Raw genomic sequence first — 19,744 nt, 5'->3', positions numbered from 1 at the left:
ACAAGCGCATAAAGCCGAAGTTAGTATATCATGTGCACGTTCATGTATTTCCCCATGGAAGTCAATGGAGAAAAAAAAGTGAAAAATCACCCTACTCTCATATACATGATTATATATCGATATCGATATATACAGATAGGAACATCTATTAAGAAATACATAGAACATATTGTTATGTGCAGAACATTGGAATGTGAAATATTTAAACTAAATACATGGATAAAACCTATATTAAAAATGAATTTTGCAAACATGTGTTTTTACATATTTTATCTACTTAACTTCAAAGTGCTCCAATGCACTTATATTTATGTCTATATATGTAGTTATGTGTTTATATGTGTATATATGTCTGTAAATACATATATACACATTTAGACATATATATATATATATATATATATATATATATATATATATATATATATATACAGTATATACACACATACACATCTTTAGACATGTTATTGTATGTATCTCTTTATTAAAGCCCTTTCCCCGCCTTTTTTCCCCCAAACACTTGAGAACTCATATCTTTGAGCCTTTATAACTTTTGTATGCAATCTTTTTTTAAAGACATTTCACCTTTTTTATTTTAGTTTAAACATACAGCTGCTAAAGCTTAGAACACAGCTGATCTGAAACAACACAGTGGTCTTGATTTAAGTTTTTGTGGCAAATGTCCAGAAAATATCTGAAATGATCTCCAGTCTGGTTCTTTTTTTTCATTCCAATCTATCAGAAAAACTGCTCAATCAATTTGTGTAACTCATTCAATGTCCAAATAATCAACTAAGTAGAAAGATTAAAACATATTAATTAACAAATATCAGTAGCTTATGCAACACATTTGGTGTTTGTGCAAGTTTGCAATGTGTACATTTTGTTTAAACTTTTATTTGACAAATAGGAACTTTTAGAATCCATTTATTAGGAAGCTCTCACTTCAGTTTGGCATTAGCTACTTTTTTAATACTTTTTTTTAACACTTTTTGAACACAAATCTGAAAATGTTTTACCATGTGTAAGAAGATTATATTTATTAAATATTTTACACATAATTATTTATTTAACTTTTCTTCTTTCATTGAGGTTTCAAAAATACCAATACAAGCATCATTTGCTTCCAAAAATCAAAGAATTCACAAACGTGACAATAATATACAACAAGACAATAATATGTAAATAAATGTAACACACAGCAAATGCAACATGAAATAAACCTTTTTTCTTTCCTAAGATACGGTGAGTCCACAGAATCATCAAATACTGTTGGGAATATCACTCCTGGCCAGCAGAAGGAGGCAAAGAGCACCACAGCAAAGCTGCTAAATGTCACTTCCCTTCCCACAATCCCCAGTCATTCTCTTTGCCTTTGATGCAAGGAGGAAATTAAGTTTTGGTGTCTGAAGAAGATTGGATTTATTTCACTTCAATCAAGATTTTATTATTTTGAAAACCAGAGTAGGTTTACTCTGACCTTTCCACTCAAGATTAGGTCTAGCCGTACTCCACGTTAGTCTCTTCAGTAGGGCAGTGGTGTCTTTAAAGCAGTTAGGAACTTGTGAGGTGGACCTCCCTGCATTTTTGTAACATGTTGCTGCCCTTGTATAGAAAGCCAGAGTAGGTTTGCTCTGATCTTTCTTTTTGTCACAGGTCTCTGTGAGGAGCGCCATCCTCTCATACCGGGTGTGCTGTCCTTCTGCCGGACAGCTAGATGTGCAGGTAAGTGCCTTTTGTCTTCTGGGGCTTGGAGGCTGGCACTGAAGGGGCCAAGGACCTGCATTTATTATGGGACACAAAATCTTTAATAAGGATTATATTAGCAGTGGACAGGCACTACTGGCCTGTGAATGAGGCTTAAGAGTTCATTTCATTCAAGAGTGGAAGGAGTTAACTCTCCTTGAGGGCTAAGTTTTATCTTACTCCATTTATGGTACTTTGCAGATTAGTTTACAGTTTCATTACTGCTCACAATGTTGGCAGTATGGTTTATTGATATGGCAGATTTGGCAGATGGCAATCTAACTGTATTTTGTGATGGGAGTCTAATGCTGAATGTCCCTTTCACATAAGCGCATAGCAGTGCTTCTTTATTTGTCACTGGTTCTTTCAGACCGCCAATTTTTGTCGCTCTGTCGCTGTCTCAGCTATGTGGATCTAAGTGATGAAATGTCCGTTCTTAGTCAACAAAGACACAATGTTCCAGGTCTGACAGTATTCGAATTCTGACAGTGGAATTAATTTGAACAATTTTTGAAGGCCGACTATGACATGCGGGCTGAAAAAGTAACATAAAGGTCAGAAAGTTAAACGGTTGTGTCTTCTAATTTGGGCTAATGGTAAACCAGGTTATTTGTTATTGTATGTGTGCATTTTCAGGTGCCATTTTAGCTCTGCCTTTCTTCATAAAACTAGATCCGAGTGGCCCAATTTTCAACAGCTTTCTGATTTCTGGTCACATGTCACCGCTTTATCTCCATCTAAGTAATGGAGCAGTGCTTTATGGCTGTTTCCCTTAATTCCGTGACCAAGTGTTTGTTTATTCAGTGTGCAAGTCAGTCTCAAGCCTTACAGACACTATTGTTGTTTTAAAGCATTACTTATTTTAATGGGAGCCATTAAAGTGACAGCACAAAAGCCCTTATTATTCTGTGAGACAGGTTTTTGTTTTTGTTTATATTTTTCTGCATAGTTAAAGGGACATTAAACCCCACATTTTTCTTTCATGAGTCAGACAGAGAATACAATTTTAAACAACATCCCATTTTACTTCTATTATCTAATTTGCTTCATTCTTTAGATATCTTTTGTTAAAGAAATAGCAATGCACATTGGTGAGCCAATCACATGAGGCAAATACGTGCAGCCACCAATCAGAAGCTACTGAGCATATCTAGATATGCTTTTCAGGAAAGAATATCAAGAGAATGAAGCAAATTAGATTATATAAGTAAATTAAAATGGTATTCTCTATCTGAATCATGAAAGAAAAAAATTGGGTTTAATGTCCCTTTAAGTCACTACTTAAATTTTAGGGGTTATTTTTATTCACAAAGATAGAGCTCTGCTCCTAGAAACAGTTTTCTCTGCCTTGATTTATTAAAGTTCAACTGCTGGTGGCATAGTGGACATACTTTCTCCTTAATTTATAAAATATTTAATAAGGAGGATATTCTCATTTTTATTTTAAGGAATGTACCTTATGTCTCCCAGGATGATGCTGTTCAGGCAATGCCACGGCTTTCTCCTTATGCATCCCAAGCCTTTATGGCATCACATGCAGTGCCCTTTGGTTTCTCGTTATCTCCTGGAGGAGTGTATTTGCTTGCAGATTTTGCAGCTCAGGAATTATCTGTGGTATCTGTAGCTTTATCTGTTTTTCCTTACCTACAGGGAAAATGCAAGAGGACATTTTAAGTTCAGATAGTAAGGTTTCTGCTCCACTTTCTTTCTCCTAGGTCTGGTGAGGAAGATTCACAGGTAGTTTCTGAGAGTGAAATCTCAAATTTGGACAGTATAATTCCTTCATCTGATGCTGAAGTCATCTCCTTCAGATGTATGCTTGCACACCTTGTGTACTGTTAAAGGAAGTTTTAGCTATTTGGACGACATCGATATCCCTTTGGAAGTTTTGTAAACTTGATAATTTCTATGATGTTCCTTCCTTTGCGGGAATGTATTGAGACATGCAGGTGTAGGAGAAGCTAGTGATACCTATCTCCCGTCCTTTAATGGATTTTCCTGTTGTTGACCCCATTAACATGCATGGTGCCCTAAGTAGAAGGGAGCTTTTCTACTATGACTCAGATAATTTTGATCCCTATGGAGGGTAGCTGATCCTTTATGGTTCCATGTATAAGAAGCTGGAGGTTTGATTGTTCATTTAGAGCAATGTCTTGTCTTATTAGACTTACTGTACTAGTCGCTGGGCATTGTGGCTGAATTCTTGGTCAGTTGAGAAGCCTACCTGTGGTTTAGTGGTACAACCTAGGCTTTATATTTCTGCAGTTGCAGGATCAATGCTTTGTTTCCTCCAAATCCACTCTCCGGGTGTCTCCTTTTAAGGATGAGAACTTGTTTGGACTTGGTCTAGCAGAATTATCCTCTGATTTATCCACGAAAAGGGTTTTCCTACCTCACGTCAAGAGAGTATGACTAAAAGAAAGTTTCTTTTTCTCCTTTTGAAGTCCAATCTAAGATTTCCTTCCTGGGGCAGATTTCTCTTTCTAGAGTATCTGCAATCCAGGTATGATGAGAGGCATTTCTTGAACGGGGTTCAGGATCTTCCTCTCTGAGAATGATAGTTCCAGTCCCAGTTTGAGAAACGGATCTAGGTAATAACCTCAAGTAACTCAGATTCTGACCTTCAAAGTAGTATAATTTCTCCTTTGTTTTAAGGGGCCTGTTCATATTGAACATAGACCTGAAGGTTTTATTATTCCCTTGATTTGGGATCTTCTCAAGTTTCTGAGTTTTCATCATCCTTGACAGACTTTTAGGTCTTGGGGTATTGCAAGGGTGTATTTCTGGACAATATCAGGTGTCATTCTTACTTTGAGCAAACTCTCTATCAAGAGAACTTGTCCAATCTACTTGCCAATGGATGGGAAATTAATCTGGAGAAGAGTTCCCTTGTTCCATCTACAAGGGTGATTATTTGGGGACCTTAATAGATTCTCTATCTAGGAGAATATTTTTTAACAGAGGTCAGATAATTAAGGATTTATTCCTTTTCCTTTCTCTGCAGTCTTCTGTCTGGTCAACAGCAAGGCTCTTGTGGTCCGGTAAATAGCCATTTTGCAACCAGAAGGTTGGGAGTTTTAATCTAGCTGCAGTTGATTTTACCTTCACCTTTCAGTGACTCTATGTATGGAGGTAATTGGTCTGATGGTTATCTATGGACATCCTTTCTTTTACTGTGTTTTATAAAAAAATTCTCGGGGTGCGTGCTTCTAGAGACATTCCTTGGTGATGTGACCACGGACACCTACCTGCTGGGCTGAAAAGCAGTCTGGGTCTTGTTTAGGACGCAGGGATTATGGACTCAGAAGGCTCTCCTCTTAAACATCTTAAAGTTGAGAGCAATTTTCAATGCTCTGATGGCTTGGCCTCAGTCATCCTTAGCTTGGGTCCAATCAGACTATATCACCTCAATGGTTTACATCAACCACTAGGGAGGAACTCGGAGTTCCTTAGCTATGTAGGAGGGGACTTGGATTAATCAGTGGGCGGTAGCTCACAATTGTTGTCTATCTGCAATCCACATTCCAGGAAACAACTGTGAAGCGCATTTCCAGAGCAGACAGATTTTTCATTCTGAGGAGTGGGAACTCCATCCGGAGGTGTTCTCCAACTTAACCCTATAATGGGGGTGCCGGTGTTGGATCTGATGGCATCTCGGCAAAATGCCAAGCTGCCAAGGTATGATTCAAAGTCAAGAGATCCTCAGGCCGCTCAGATTGATGCTCTGGCGGTTCTTTGGGATTTCAGGCTGGTATACCTGTTCTTTCTGTTTGCTCTCCTTCCATGAGTCATTGCTATGAGAACGATTTACCATGAAACAGGGATTAAATATCTTTATTGGTGTGAATCCAAGGGCTACTCTTGGAGTATGGTCTGGATTCTTAGAATTGTGTCCTTTCTACAGGAAGGTCTGGAGAAAGGTTTTGTTGGTCAGTTCTCTGAAGGGCGAGATTTCTGCATTACCTTTTTTGCTGCATAAGCGTCTGGCGGACATGCCAGATATGCAATCTTTTTGTCAGGCCTTGGTCAGTATCAGGCCTGTGTTTAAATCTGTTGCTCCTCCTGGGAGCCTTAGCTTCGTTCTTAAAGTTTTTCAGCAAGCTCTGTTTGAGCCATTGCATTCCATCGTTTACGTTTTTATCTTGGAAGGTTTTGTTTCTTATTGCTATTTCTTCTGCTCGGAGAGTGTCGGAACGCTCATCTTTGCAGTGTGATTCGCCTTATCTTAAATTTATATGCTGATTAGGCGGTTCTTCATACTAATTTAGGGTTCTTCCTAAAGTGGTTTCAGACAGAATTTTAATCAGGAAATTGATGTTTCTTCTCTTTTGTCATAGTTCTTCTTTTCTGAAGAATGTTTTTTTTCACAAATTAGAGGTTGTGCGTGCTTTAAAATTTATTTAAAGTGACTAAGGATTTTCGCCAGCCTTCTGCCCTGTTTGTTTGTTTCTTTGGGAAACGTAAAGGTCAGAAAAATTCTGCTACTTCTCTTTCTCTCTGGTTGAGAAGTATAATTGGTTTTGCTTATGAGACTGCTGGGCAGCAGTCTCCTGAGAGAATTACAGCTCATTCCACTAGGGCTGTCTCTTTTTCTTGGGTTTTCAAAAATTAAGCTTCTCTGCAACAGTTTTGCAAGGCTGTAACTTGGTCTTCTCTGCATACCCTGTCCAAATTTTACAAATTTGATACTTTTGATACTCGGCTGAGGTTCTTTTGGGAGTAAGGTTTTTCAAGCGGTGGTGCCTTCTGTTTAGGTTACCTGTCTTGTCCCTCACTAATCATCAGTGTCCTCTAGCTTGGGTATTGTTTCCCAACAGTAATTGATGATTCCGTGCACTCACCGTATCTTAAAATTCATGCTTACCTGATAAATTTATATCTTTCCGGATACAGTGAGTCCACGTCCCGCCCTTTCTTTTAAGACAGTTATTTTTTACGTTAACATCAGGCGCCTCTACACCTTGTGTTATTTCCTTTTTCTCCATTTTCCTTCGGTTGAATGACTGGGGATTGTGGGAAGGGAAGTGACATTTAGCATCTTTGCTGTGTTGCTCTTTGCCTCCTCCTGCGGGCCAGGAGTGATATTCCCAAAAGTAATTGATTATTCCCTGGACTCACCATATCCGGAAAGAAATACATTTATCAGGTAAGCATAAATTTTGTTTTTTTTATGTGTACTTAACATATCCTCCTCGCCTTCTTGAGGCCACTTATACTGCACAGGGACATACTTTATTGTTAGACAGTGGACAGTGGACCCTGAAGGAAATAGCATATATAATAGAAAGGGTTACTCCTAGACCCTTCCAGATTACTTTATAGGAGTATAAATTTCCCAAATTATAAATAGTGGCCTTTCTTTACTCATTTTAGTAAGGGGAAATTACAGGGCAGTGACAGTGGACACATAGTACATCTCAAACATATAGTGCCACTTTTGGACCATTGCTTTTAAACATTACTGTGTATCTGCTGGTGAGTGCCAGGTTTTCTGTGTGTTGTGTTAATAATGTTTGTAATACTTCCCTATGGGCCTGTCACCCAGGCTGCTCAGGGGTTAACTGCCTGGGTTGCTGTTACTGTGCAGCGTGTCTGTCAATGTTCAGGGCTGGAAAGTTTACAGGGGCTTAGGATGTGTACCCAGTTTAGTCTGTGAGTGCGATCCATTCATGTGTTTTATATATATATATATATATATATATATATTCAAACTGTTCAAACATAGAAATATCAGTACCAATATACAACTATAGTAGGGTGCAAGCCAATACCAACTACCAAATGGAGATTAAAATCTTCAAGGGGAGCCCAGCAGATTGGATTAAATAAATTGTTCTCTAGGTCATGACAAGGGGGGGGGGGGAACCCAAGCCAATAATTACAGGTCACTTCAATAAGGTCCTTAAGGGGCATTTTAAACCTTTCATATTCCCAAAATAAGTTTTCATATAACATAATAGTTTTAAACTGCTAAACAGGTATAAACAATATAAACATTATTCCCCCAAGATCTAAATGGAATATGTAAATATCTCTAAACGTTTGGTTACTATAAGACTGTCAATAAGAGCTGTCAGTTGAGCAGTAGTGTAGATACTCTGACTGTATCCACAAGCAAAGGGGGCAATATATCTGAGGAATAGGTATTAGCTATTAGTCCCTTTAATATCAAATTATCTGCTCACAAGATCTAGCTCTAGATATAAGTATTATATAATATGAGTCACAAGCCTTTTCATATACTAAAGCTCTGTAAAATATATTCTCAGATTAATGAGGCAAAATGTGCAGCACCTAGTTTAAGCCAAATACATAATTCCGCACCAGCTGCTGGCAGCACGACACAGTGGCCCAAATAGTTAGGGAAATTATAACAGGTGTTAAATGTGGAACAAAAACTTGGTTCTGACTCTGTCTATATATGATGGAAATATCACTAAAAGATGTACCCAAAGTAAGCAGAATGAAATAAAACAATTTAAAATTGTATTTATCTAGGTTTGAATACATGAAATAGTAACTGACAACCTCTCTTATGAAACAACAAATAAAATAACCTTGCTATTCTCCACAAAAGATACTTAAATTATCCCTTGTTATACAATATAGCTTGGGCAAAAGTTGTCATTCTTGGACCATGCAAAACCACAAATCTTGGGATTTGTTGTGCACATGCAGATATATATCACTAGAAAAAAACATACTTAAGTATGGTAATATGAGGTAGCGCTCTTAAACAGAATATTAAACAATACAGGCAAACTGGTTATAATTTATAAGCAAAATATTCAGTGCTATGGAAAATTTCCAGCATAAAGCTATAATAATGTCTAATATCTGCTTGTACTTGGTGGATTTGCTGATTGCTCATCCAGTTCTTATACAGCTAAAGAAAATTGTAAAAGGAAGGAATTATGTGTCAGATTTTACCCTATTCACCTTCTATCCTAAAATGCTGCAAAGGTCTCAGGGAGTTTAACTCACTTAGGCCCTGCAGGCCATGAAATTTAAGATCAAAAAGTCTCAAGATCAAAACAGCCAGAATATCTCCATTTCCAGTTAAGCCTTTTAAAGATGTATGTGAATCAGTTCCAATCAAAAAGGTGCCCTTTTTCAGCACCAGGAAGTAATCATCGGACTGCTTCATCCAAGAGATGTTTATCAAATCGTGTCCACAGTTGTTGTAGGCTCTCTGGTTGCACACATATGCCTATCAAAGTGCAGAGTTCTTGTAATATATACCTTGTAATATATAGTGGTTGTCATGTCGAACCCAAACAATATTAGAAAATGCTGGTACTGACTTCTTGATCAATGCAGTACTCAGTAACCCAATATTTTTTTGGGGGGGGGAGGGGGATATGTGCGGCAGCCCAAGTCACAAGGTACACTGGACACATGTAATGAACCTTCAAAGCTTAGATACGGGTACTTGTGGCTTTCCTGAAGAGCATAGGCCAGGCTTGCAGTCTGTATATCAGCTCCTGTATTTTGTTAAATGCAGGAAATATCTACTTCCAAATGTATAAATTACACTAAGCTAGCAATACATATTTTTCATAATAGTGAAGCTTGGAACTTCACAGAGAAACGTTCTGCCACTTCAGAAGTTGTCACTGCCCTATAATTACATTTATTTTATGTAGGTTTCAGTTTAGTGTGTATCAACCCATTTCTTCAAAATGATGCATCTGGTACTATTTGTATTCACACAAAGAGGCAAATTTATCATATATTGGACGGACATGATTCACTGTAGCTGTAGCATACGCTGACGGCATTTAACATTGCACAAGCAAGCCGCCCCTAGCAGGGGGTGTCAAGCATCCCAATCGTATTGGATCAGGATGATTGTTGTCCGCCACCTAAAAGATGGAAGAGAAGTTAAGGAGCAGCGGTATTACGACAGCTGCTTCTTAACTTCTGTTTCCGGTGAGCCTGAAACTACGGGGGTTGATAATCGCTGCTTGTTAAATCTGCCCCTAACTAGCAGTTACAGTGTAATTATAGAAGAATATTTCTTACTATCAATATATTTTGCAATAGAAATGTTCTTTTTTATTTTAATGGCGTGTGAAACCCAAAAATAGTTATTTTATGATTCAGACAGAGCATACAATTTTAAAAAAGTTTCCAATTTACTTCCATTATTACATTTTCTTTGTTCCCAGTGTATTCTGTGTTGAAGAGATAGCTAGGTCGGTGTCTGGAACACTACATGGCATGAAATAGTGCTGCCATCTAGTGCTCTTGCAATTGGATAACATTCTTGCAAAGCTACTTCCATATAGTGCTCCAGAAATGGTCTGGCTCCGAAACTTATGTCCATGCATTTCAGCCAAAGATACCAAAGGAACAAAGAAAACTGATGATTGAAGTAAATTTGGCAGTTGTTTAAAATCACACGCTTTGTTTGAATCATGAAACAAACATTTTGGGTTTCAAAATTCTTTAAGATTGACATCTCTATTGGTGCATAAGTGTCTGTCAATCAAGATTCTGCACAAGAGCGTAGTTACTAATTGGTTACTAAGTAAACTCTAAGATCTGCATCTATGGGTATGTATGAGGTGTCTATCTCATGGTTAAAACTCTTTATAAATCTACAATAGGAACATCCAATCCAAATACACATTGATAATAGTCACCAAGTCTTATTGGTTCTGGCTGCAGCTCAACTTAAATTGTTTAAATTCTTGGCATCCAAAGATGGTTGCAATCAATGCATAATATATTTTCATCTTCTCTCTAAATTTAAAGGGAATTAAAGCCTCATGCAGATAATTAAAATTACTCATATATATTTTTTTGTGCAACTAGAAAGAATGGTACCGTTTGTATTGCATCTTGTTGTTTTATGCGACTACATTTTACAGTTTCAGGTCTACACCAGAAATAAACTCTTTTTCAAATAAAAGGTCACACTCAATATCTTTAACCTGCAGAAACCCTGTAAAATACTACAAATTCTATTAATCAAAAAAGTGATATACTGATATATATATAAATATATATATATATATATATATATATATATAAACTTCTAATGAAAAATGCTATAACAACCATATGCATCTGAGGGAAAATGTACAATTATATATAGAGGCCAGATAAAAAATTGAACACCGTATTGTGTACCCTAGCCATCTGTTAAGTATTGTGTATAGTACAAACTACATTTTCCTAATACATGTCCTTTTTACTTTGCTAATTATAGAATTACTATATTGTAGGATAAAGTTGGCAATAACATGAATCTGGCAATCTGCCGAATATATGGATTAAAGATTTCTGCTCTAGAAGAGAATAACATTCGCTTTTTAAAAAAATAAAGCTAATTTAGGAAAAAAATAAATGATAAAACAAGAAAATGTACTGTACATCTGCAATGAGTTAAAGGCATACTAGAAGACAGATTTGTTTTAGGAATTTATAAGTCAACATAGGCAATTATTCGATTCATCTTCTCATACAGTTCAGTTTTACCATCTGTCAAAAACAGTACTTTTAAATACGATCCAAATGCTAAGCATAATATTTCACATACCAAGAGACCGGGAATGAATATGATTCATCAACAAATGAAAATTAATGGTTAGGAGACAAAATCATTGATATATAATTAAGAATAGGCTTAAATATAAATGAGTACATGATGTACTTACAGGGAAGAAGAGGTGTTGTAGGAATTGTAGGGACATGAGTTGGTTGAGGAAAAGCACTTTCATTACAGCTTCTGGGAACCAAGCCAATGTCGTCTAGTGCAATGTCACTAAAACCTGGGTTTTTAATAGCATTAAATGCAACCTGTTAATATGAAATTGAACAAAATATTTAAATGTGTTTTTAGACATAAAAGGTTACGCATAAATTACTTTAAATATCATGTATTTTTCAACTTAAATTATATTAATTTGTGTATGTCGGTAGTTAGATGTGATTGAAATTATTACTGACTAAAAGGGTCATGTATTTCTTTGCAATATAATGCACTGAGTTTCCACTGAGTGAAACTAGTTATACGTGTTCAACATTTAATTATTATTATCAAGATACTATTTGAAAAATAGGAGTACATTATAGTTAGCTACTGTACTTAAGAAGTTGTAAAATATTTGTAGACTGTGCTTTGATGTTCAGAAATGTTCTATTTTTTCTGTTGCAAAAATTGTATAATAATAGACACTGGAACTTTATGAGATGATCTATCCAAAAACTCTATCTTGTCACCGTGTGTGTGTAAAATAGATGGCAACCACCATTTTATCTGAAATTTATCTTGCATTTTAAACCTTAAAATCTTATATTAACCCTTCACTACCGGGACTTTCAGAGAAGAATTTGCACAAAATACCGGAGAATTTTTAGCATTTTTGCTATCACTCCATTTAAACAGAAATAGAGCCTTGGGGGTAAATTTAACAAAAGGAGAGAGGACATGATTCGCTGTAGAGAATCATGTTAGCTTGACCTCGCTAAATGCCGACAGCATACGCTGTCGGCATTTAATGTTGCACAAGCATTTCTAGTGAAATGCTTATGCAATGATGCCCCTAGCAGGGGCCCTCAATCACCCCGATCATATCTAAAAGGTGGCTGACAAGTTAAGGAGCAATGGTCTTATGACCACTATTTCTTAACTTCCGTTTCTTAAACAATGGGGCTCTGAAGCAGCATCCGCTACTTAATAAATGGAGCTCTTGTTTTTTTTATTTACCTGTCAAAACTTTATATATTTTTTTAAGCAGACAACCCAATGCATTGATTTAAGCCAATTTTGGTATATTTCATGCCATTATTTCCCCGCCAAATTCGATCATTTAAAAAAAAAAAATTGTTAACTTTTTCACAAACTTTGAATTTCTCACTGAAATTAATTACATAATGCTTGTGCAGTCATGACACAAATGGTTGTAAAAGCTTTTCTAGGATCCCCTTTGATTAGAATAACAGACATACATTAAAATTTCATGACTGATACAGAGGGGTCAATTTATCAAGCTCCGTATGGAGCTTGATGCCCCTTGTTTCCGGCAAGCCTATAGGTCTAAAGAACGCTGCTCCATAACTTGTCTGCCTGCTCTGAGGCAGCGGACAGAAATCAACCCAATCTAATACGATCGGGTTGATTGACACTCCGAATCTGCAGGGGGCGGCATTGCACCAGCAGTTCACAAGAACTGCTGGTGTAATGATAAATGCCGAAATATGCTGTCTGCATTTATCAATGTGCAGGGGACATGATACGCTACATTGTATCATGTCCGCTCGCACATTAATAAATATACCCCAAAGCATGCAATTTTAACAAATTTTTAGTTTGTTTATATTATCAAATTAGTTTCATTCTCTTGCTCTCCTTCATTGAAGAGCATACCTGGGTAGCTCAGAAGCAGCAATGCTCTACTGGGAGCTAGTTGGTAATTGGTGACTGCCCATATCTTCCTCTTGTCATTGGCCCTGCCGATGTGCTCTGTTGTCTCCCAATAGTGCATTGCTGCTCTTGAACTGACTTTTCAACAAAGGACACTAAAATAACTAAGTAAATTTGATAATAGAAGTAAATTGAAACATTGTTTAATACTGCATGCTATGAGTTATGAAAGTTTAGTTATCACTTTACTGTACCATTAATGACAGTACATAGGCACACACCCTTAACCCAAGGAAAAAATGACATGCACATTCTAATGCAAAAAATATTTATATAAAGTACGAGGAGATTAAACACACATGTAGAGTTCCACTCGGACATTGCAATAACGGCAGCTCCTGAGCAGGACATGAACTGTGAGCCAATTGGAATGTTCGCAGCCTCTGAGTGGCACATGTTTAAATCCTTTTATCCTAAGCTAGGATCAGTAAAAATCAGCACAAATTACATGATCTAACAAATTACATGTTCTAACAAATTACAGTAGAATAGATTCTTCTCATAGTCAATAATGGATACATATGAGTGATTGACACTTCTAAACCTCCTTGATGTCTCAGGTAAATGGACATTAAAAGGATATTTCAACCAATGCACTGATTAGCCAATGTGAATGAGTAATGAAGTATGGAGCCTACATTTACAGCTAGTTTAAAATTAAAGCAACAGTGTGCTGTAAAATTGGTTTGCCCATAATGGGCCATATTACTAGTAGAGCACGCAAGCTATAAGGGGTTTATCGCTGGTGTGGGCACTCTTAATACGAGTTGAAAGTAAACGCGATCGCTTGAGCACAATTGCTATTTACGCTAGAATGATTACCACGTCGTCAGAGCTCTGGTTAAGTGTTCCCCAAATAAAATAGTTGCATAAAACACATACAAAATACATTAAAAAGTACACTTAGACTCATAATTACACCATCTAATACAATTATTTAAAAATAAGTATTAAACACAAAGGTTATAAAGACTCAAATATATGAGATCTCAGATGTTAGAGACAAAAAAGGCAGGAAAAGGGCTTTAACATTGAAATACACATGTCTAAAATGTATATGTAAGTATTTATATAATATATATATATATATATATATATATGTGTGTGTCTATATATGTCTACATATGCATTTATGTATGTATATGTGTATATTTGTATTTACAGACATATATACCCACATAAATACATATGTATAGATATATAGGCATGTATTTATCAAGCCGTCAACTGCAAATACGCTGGAATTCTGCAGTGTATTTGTGGCAAGCCTGATTCGCCTTAGTTATCAAACCCTACAAACCGGCAAAAGTAGAATTTGGTGACGTAACATACAATCTGCCGGACTCAGTCTGACACAGATCGATGCTTACGTCACTACAGATGTTCCGAACACAAGTTTGGCACAATCTGACTACTTTTGGAAGCTTTCAAATATCCACCAGATTCACTCGGCACTATTCCGGCCCAGCATACCAGGTTTTCAATCTGCCGCCCTGGAGTCGGATGGGAGACGAAAAGCAGCGAGAGCTATGTTCACTGCTGCCCGATATCCCATTGTTTCTTATGGAAACGTGTACACCTAACGCCCTAACATGTACCCTGAGTCTAAACACCCCTAATCTGCCCTGCCCTACACTGCCGCCACCTACATTATACTTATTAACCCCTAATCTGCCGTCTGAAACCGCCGCCACCTAAATAAAACTTATTAACCCCTATCCCGCCGCTCCCGGACCCCACCACAACTAAATAAACATATTAACCCCTAAACCGCTGCTCCTGGAGCCCACCGCCACCTACATTATATTTATTAACCCCTAATCTGCTGCCCCCTACACCGCCGCCACCTACATTATATTTATTAACCCCTAATCTGCCCCTCCTACACCGCCATCACTATATTAAATTTATTAACCCCTAAACCTAAGTCTAACCCTATCCCTAACACCCCCTAACTTAAATATAATTTAAATATATCTAAATAAATATTCCTATCATTAACTAAATAATTCCTATTTAAAACTAAATACTTACCTATAAAATAAACCCTAAACTAGCTACAATATAACTAATAGTTACATTGTAGCTATCTTAGGGTTTATATTTATTTTACAGGCAACTTTGTATTTATTTTAACTAGGTACAATAGTTATTACATAGTTATTAACTATTTAATAACTTCCTAGTTAAAATAAAAACAAATATACCTGTAAAATAAAACCTAACCTAAGTTACAATTACACCTAACACTACACTATAATTAAATAAATTCCCTAAACTAAATACAATTAAATACAATTAAAAAAATAATCTAAAGTACAAAAAAACCCCACTAAATAACAGAAAATAATAAAATAATTGCAAGATTTTTAAACTAATTACACCTAATCTAATCAGCCAATAGAATGTGAGCTCAATCTTATTGGCTGATTGGATCAGCCAATAGGATTGAACCTCAATCCTATTGGCTGATTGCATCAGCCAATAGGATTTTACCTACCTTAATTCCGATTGGCTGATAGAATTCTATCAGCCAATTGGAATTGAAGGGACGTCATTTTGGATGATATCATTTAAAGGAACCTTCATTCTTCAGTTGGACGTCGTTTGAAGAGGATGCTCCACATCAGATGTCTTGAAGATGGAGCTGCTCCGCGTCGGATGGATGAATATAGAAGATGCCGTCTGGATGAAGACTTCTGCCCGTCTGGAGGACCACTTCTGCCCGTCTGAAGGACCACTTCTGCCGGCTTCGTGGAGGACTTCAGCCTGGTTGGGTGAAGACTACTCAAGGTAGGGTGATCTTAAAGGGGTTAGTGTTAGGTTTTTTTAAGGGGGGATTGGGTGGGTTTTAGAGTAGGGTTGTTTGTGTGGGTGGTGGGTTTTAATGTTTGGGGGGTTTGTATTTTTTTTTTTACAGGTAAACGAGCTTATTACTTTGGGGCAATGCCCCACAAAAGGCCCTTTTCAGGGCTATTTGTAATTTAGTGTAGGGTAGGGCTTTTTTTTATTTTGAGGGGCTTTTTTATTTTGTTAGGAGGATTAGATTAGGTGTAATTAGTTTAAAAATCTTTAATTATTTTATTATTTTCTGTAATTTAGTGGGGTTTTTTTGTACTTTAGATAATTTTTTTAAATTGTATTTATGTTAAAATATTTTTTATTATGCAAAGTACATCACATCACATATTGATAAACATTGATATTTCAGTACATCATGGGGTCATTAGACAGTACATCAATGTGGTAAATGCACATCATCCATCTTCTGTATCGAACATTACCATTGATTGTAAGTTGAGATATTAGTCCACAATGTCCATACTATGTCATGTTATACAGTACAATATGCTTTTGTCACAGGCATTAAGGACCAATCCCAATCTGATGTACAGGGCAAAACAATATCTAAGAGAGATATCCTTCATATTATTTTCAAAAACTGGTAAAAAAGGAACAACTTAAATAAAACCTAAAAAAAAAAAAAAAGTAAGAACAAAGAACAAAATACAAAATAATAAGTGGTCATTTGAAAAGCAGTCTTGTGTGTCAATGCTAATTAGTACATTAAAGGCTATATTCCTTATGGGGGCTAAAACGTCTGCTAAAACCCTCCCATGTAAGTTTTCTCCAATACATAGTAATTGTCTGTCTGTATCTATAATTTAGGGCCTTGCGAGTGTTAGCACTTCATCTTGTTTGCATTAACCAGTAAAACCATATTTTGTGGTATGTATCTACATTTCCCAGGATAGAAGCTGCGGCTTCATGGAGTTTATGTGTCATATTAATTCTATCTAAAACTTCCTGCCATGTTGGTGCTCTTTCTCTCCAATACTTGGCAATGCATATTCTTGTGACTGTGCAAAGTATTTTGATGAAAGTATTGATGTGGTGATGATAGTTTGGAATTTTTTAATTGTATTTAATTGTATTTAGTTTAGGGAATTTATTTAATTATAGTGTAGTGTTAGGTGTAATTGTAACTTAGATTAGGTTTTATTTTACAGGTATATTTGTCTTTATTTTAACTAGGAACTTATTATATAGTTAATAACTATTTCATAACTATTGTACCTAGTTAAAATAAAGACAAAGTTGCCTGTAAAATAAAAATAAACCCTAAGATAGCTACAATGTAACTATTACTTATAGGTAAGTATTTAGTTTTAAATAGGATTTATTTAGTTAATGATAGGAATATTTATTTAGATATATTTAAATTATATTTAAGTTAGGGGGTGTTAGGGTTAGGGTTAGACTTAGGTTTAGTGGTTAATAAATGTAATATATTTGGGGGTAGCAGATTAGGGGTTAATAAAAGGGGGTAGGTGGTGGCGGTGTAGGGGGGGCAGATTATGGGTTAATAAGTATAATGTAGGTGGTGGTGGGCTCTGGGAGTGGCGGTTTAGGGATTAATAATTGTATTTAGTTGTGGCGGGGTCTGGGAGCGGCGGTTTAGGGGTTAAACACTTTATTTAGTTGTGGTGGGCTCTGGGAGCGGCAGTTTAGGGGTTAATACATTTATTAGTGTTGCGGCGGGGTTCAGGAGCGGCGGTATAGGGGGTAAACAGTATAGTATAGTGTGGGTGTTTAGTGACAGGGTACCAAGAAAGCTGTAAAAAGCCGAAGAGCAGGGAGATCAATGAATGTTAGTTAACAACAGTCCACTGCTCATTGCACTGTACTTGGTGCGCAGCTTTTTGACAGCTTTTTTGATAATTACGGAGAACATATTCAGGTCCACGGCAGCCATGTTAGGCGATCTTAGGTGAGCGTATTGGTGCCGTCGAATGCAGGCAAGTTGACGCTTTGATAAATAGATGCCATAGACAAATATATAAATTCATTGAAGCTCTTTGCTGTCAAGTAGCTGAAAACATGGTAAAGCATATCCTTGCAATATTCATATTTAATAAAGGTTCTAACTATATATTTCATATAAATATTTCATATAAATATTTCCCAATCCAATGTTTTGCACATAGCAGAACATGTTCTATGTATTTATAAACAGATATATATATATATATATATATATATATATACACATACATATATGTATATATATATATATATTGTATCAAAATATTTTATATATGTATACTGTATATATATATATATATATATATATATATATATATATATATATATATATATATATATATATATATATATGTACTTCTGAATAAATAGAACATTGGAATGTGAAATATTCATATTTTCATTTCGGGTTATAGCGCATTGGAGAATATTTGATCAGGTTTGACCAAGAGTAGGGTGTTAGGTTTTTTCCACTTTTTTTCTCCATTGAATATTTATGGGGGAATACGTGAATGTGCACGCAATATTGGAAGTTCTGCTTTTTTCGCTTTTTAGCACAAGCAAAAACAGTTTATTTTCAACTCAAAGCTTACTTCTAGCGCAGTTAGCGCTCGAGCAGGAGCGTTGATTAGCGCTCCACTTGTAATCTGGCCCACATTGTTTACAACGACTTGTTATAACAGCTGCAGAGTTTAAAATGTATAGGAATTGTTCCTTTTATTATATTTTTGTACATGAAATAGCTGTATCTGCTAGTTGATAGTTGACAATAACCTAATCAAATGAGTTCCCATGCAGAGCTGACCTCATTAAAGGTAAAGGAGCTATTTGTGAACAATTTAAGACACTCTAGCAGGTAAAATGGAACACTGGGAACACATTAAAGGGGAGAAAAAAAATCACAGTATACTTTCCTTTTACATTTTAAGTTAGCTTTAGTTAACATTTTTTACTCAAAAATATTTTAAAACATATACTGCTAGATTCCGAGTTTTGTCGGTAAAAACTTGCGTTGCTAACGAGCCTTTTTTTTCCAGCGCTCACTTTAAACAATGCTGGTATTACAAGTTCTATGAATGGCTGCGTTAGCCTCAGAAAAGTGAGCGTTGAGCCACTTCTCACTGTATTACCAGCGTTGCTTACGGTAGCATTAAGCTGGCTAAAACGTGCTCGTGCACGATCTCCCCATAGGAAACAATGGGGCTGAAACTAAATGCTTTCTAAGTCTACACCTAACACCCTAACATGAACCCCGAGTCTAAACACCCCTAACCTTACACTTATTAACCCCTAATCTGCTGCCCCCGACATCCTCGCCACCTGCATTATATTATTAACCCCTAATCTGCCACTATATACCTATGAACCCCTAATCTGCTGCCCCTAACATCGCCGACACCTACATTATAGTTATTAACCCCTAATCTGCCACCCCCAACGTCGCTGCCACCTACCTACAAATATTAACCCCTAATCGGCCGACCGGACATCGCTGCCACTAGAATAAATGTATTAACCCCTAAACCGCCGCACTCCCACCTCGCAAACACTATAAAATTTGTTATTAACCCTTAATATGCTGTCCCTAACATCGCCGCCACCTACCTTCAATTATTAACCCCTAATCTGCCGCCCCCAACATCGACGATACTATATTAAATTTATATACCACTAAACCTAAGTCTAACCCTAAGCCTAACACCCCCCTAACTTAAATCTATTTTTAATAAATCTAAATAA

General features: G+C 36.4%; 1 protein-coding gene across 1 annotated transcript in view; it reads right to left on the bottom strand.

Moving 5' to 3' along the window:
- The window catches only part of TMPRSS15 (transmembrane serine protease 15), an 839,864-nt gene that overhangs the window by 395,988 nt on the left and 424,132 nt on the right, over positions 1–19,744 (bottom strand). The window contains exon 17 of the mRNA XM_053705190.1: positions 11,412–11,553. Within this exon, the coding sequence (XP_053561165.1) occupies positions 11,412–11,553 (142 nt within the window). The remainder of the gene's footprint in view (positions 1–11,411; positions 11,554–19,744) is intronic.

This window comes from Bombina bombina, chromosome 3, assembly GCF_027579735.1.
Source record: "Bombina bombina isolate aBomBom1 chromosome 3, aBomBom1.pri, whole genome shotgun sequence".
Classification (NCBI taxonomy): Eukaryota; Metazoa; Chordata; class Amphibia; order Anura; family Bombinatoridae; genus Bombina; species Bombina bombina.
Note: the sequence above shows the minus strand (reverse complement) of the source record. Positions and strands in the feature narration are given on the sequence as shown.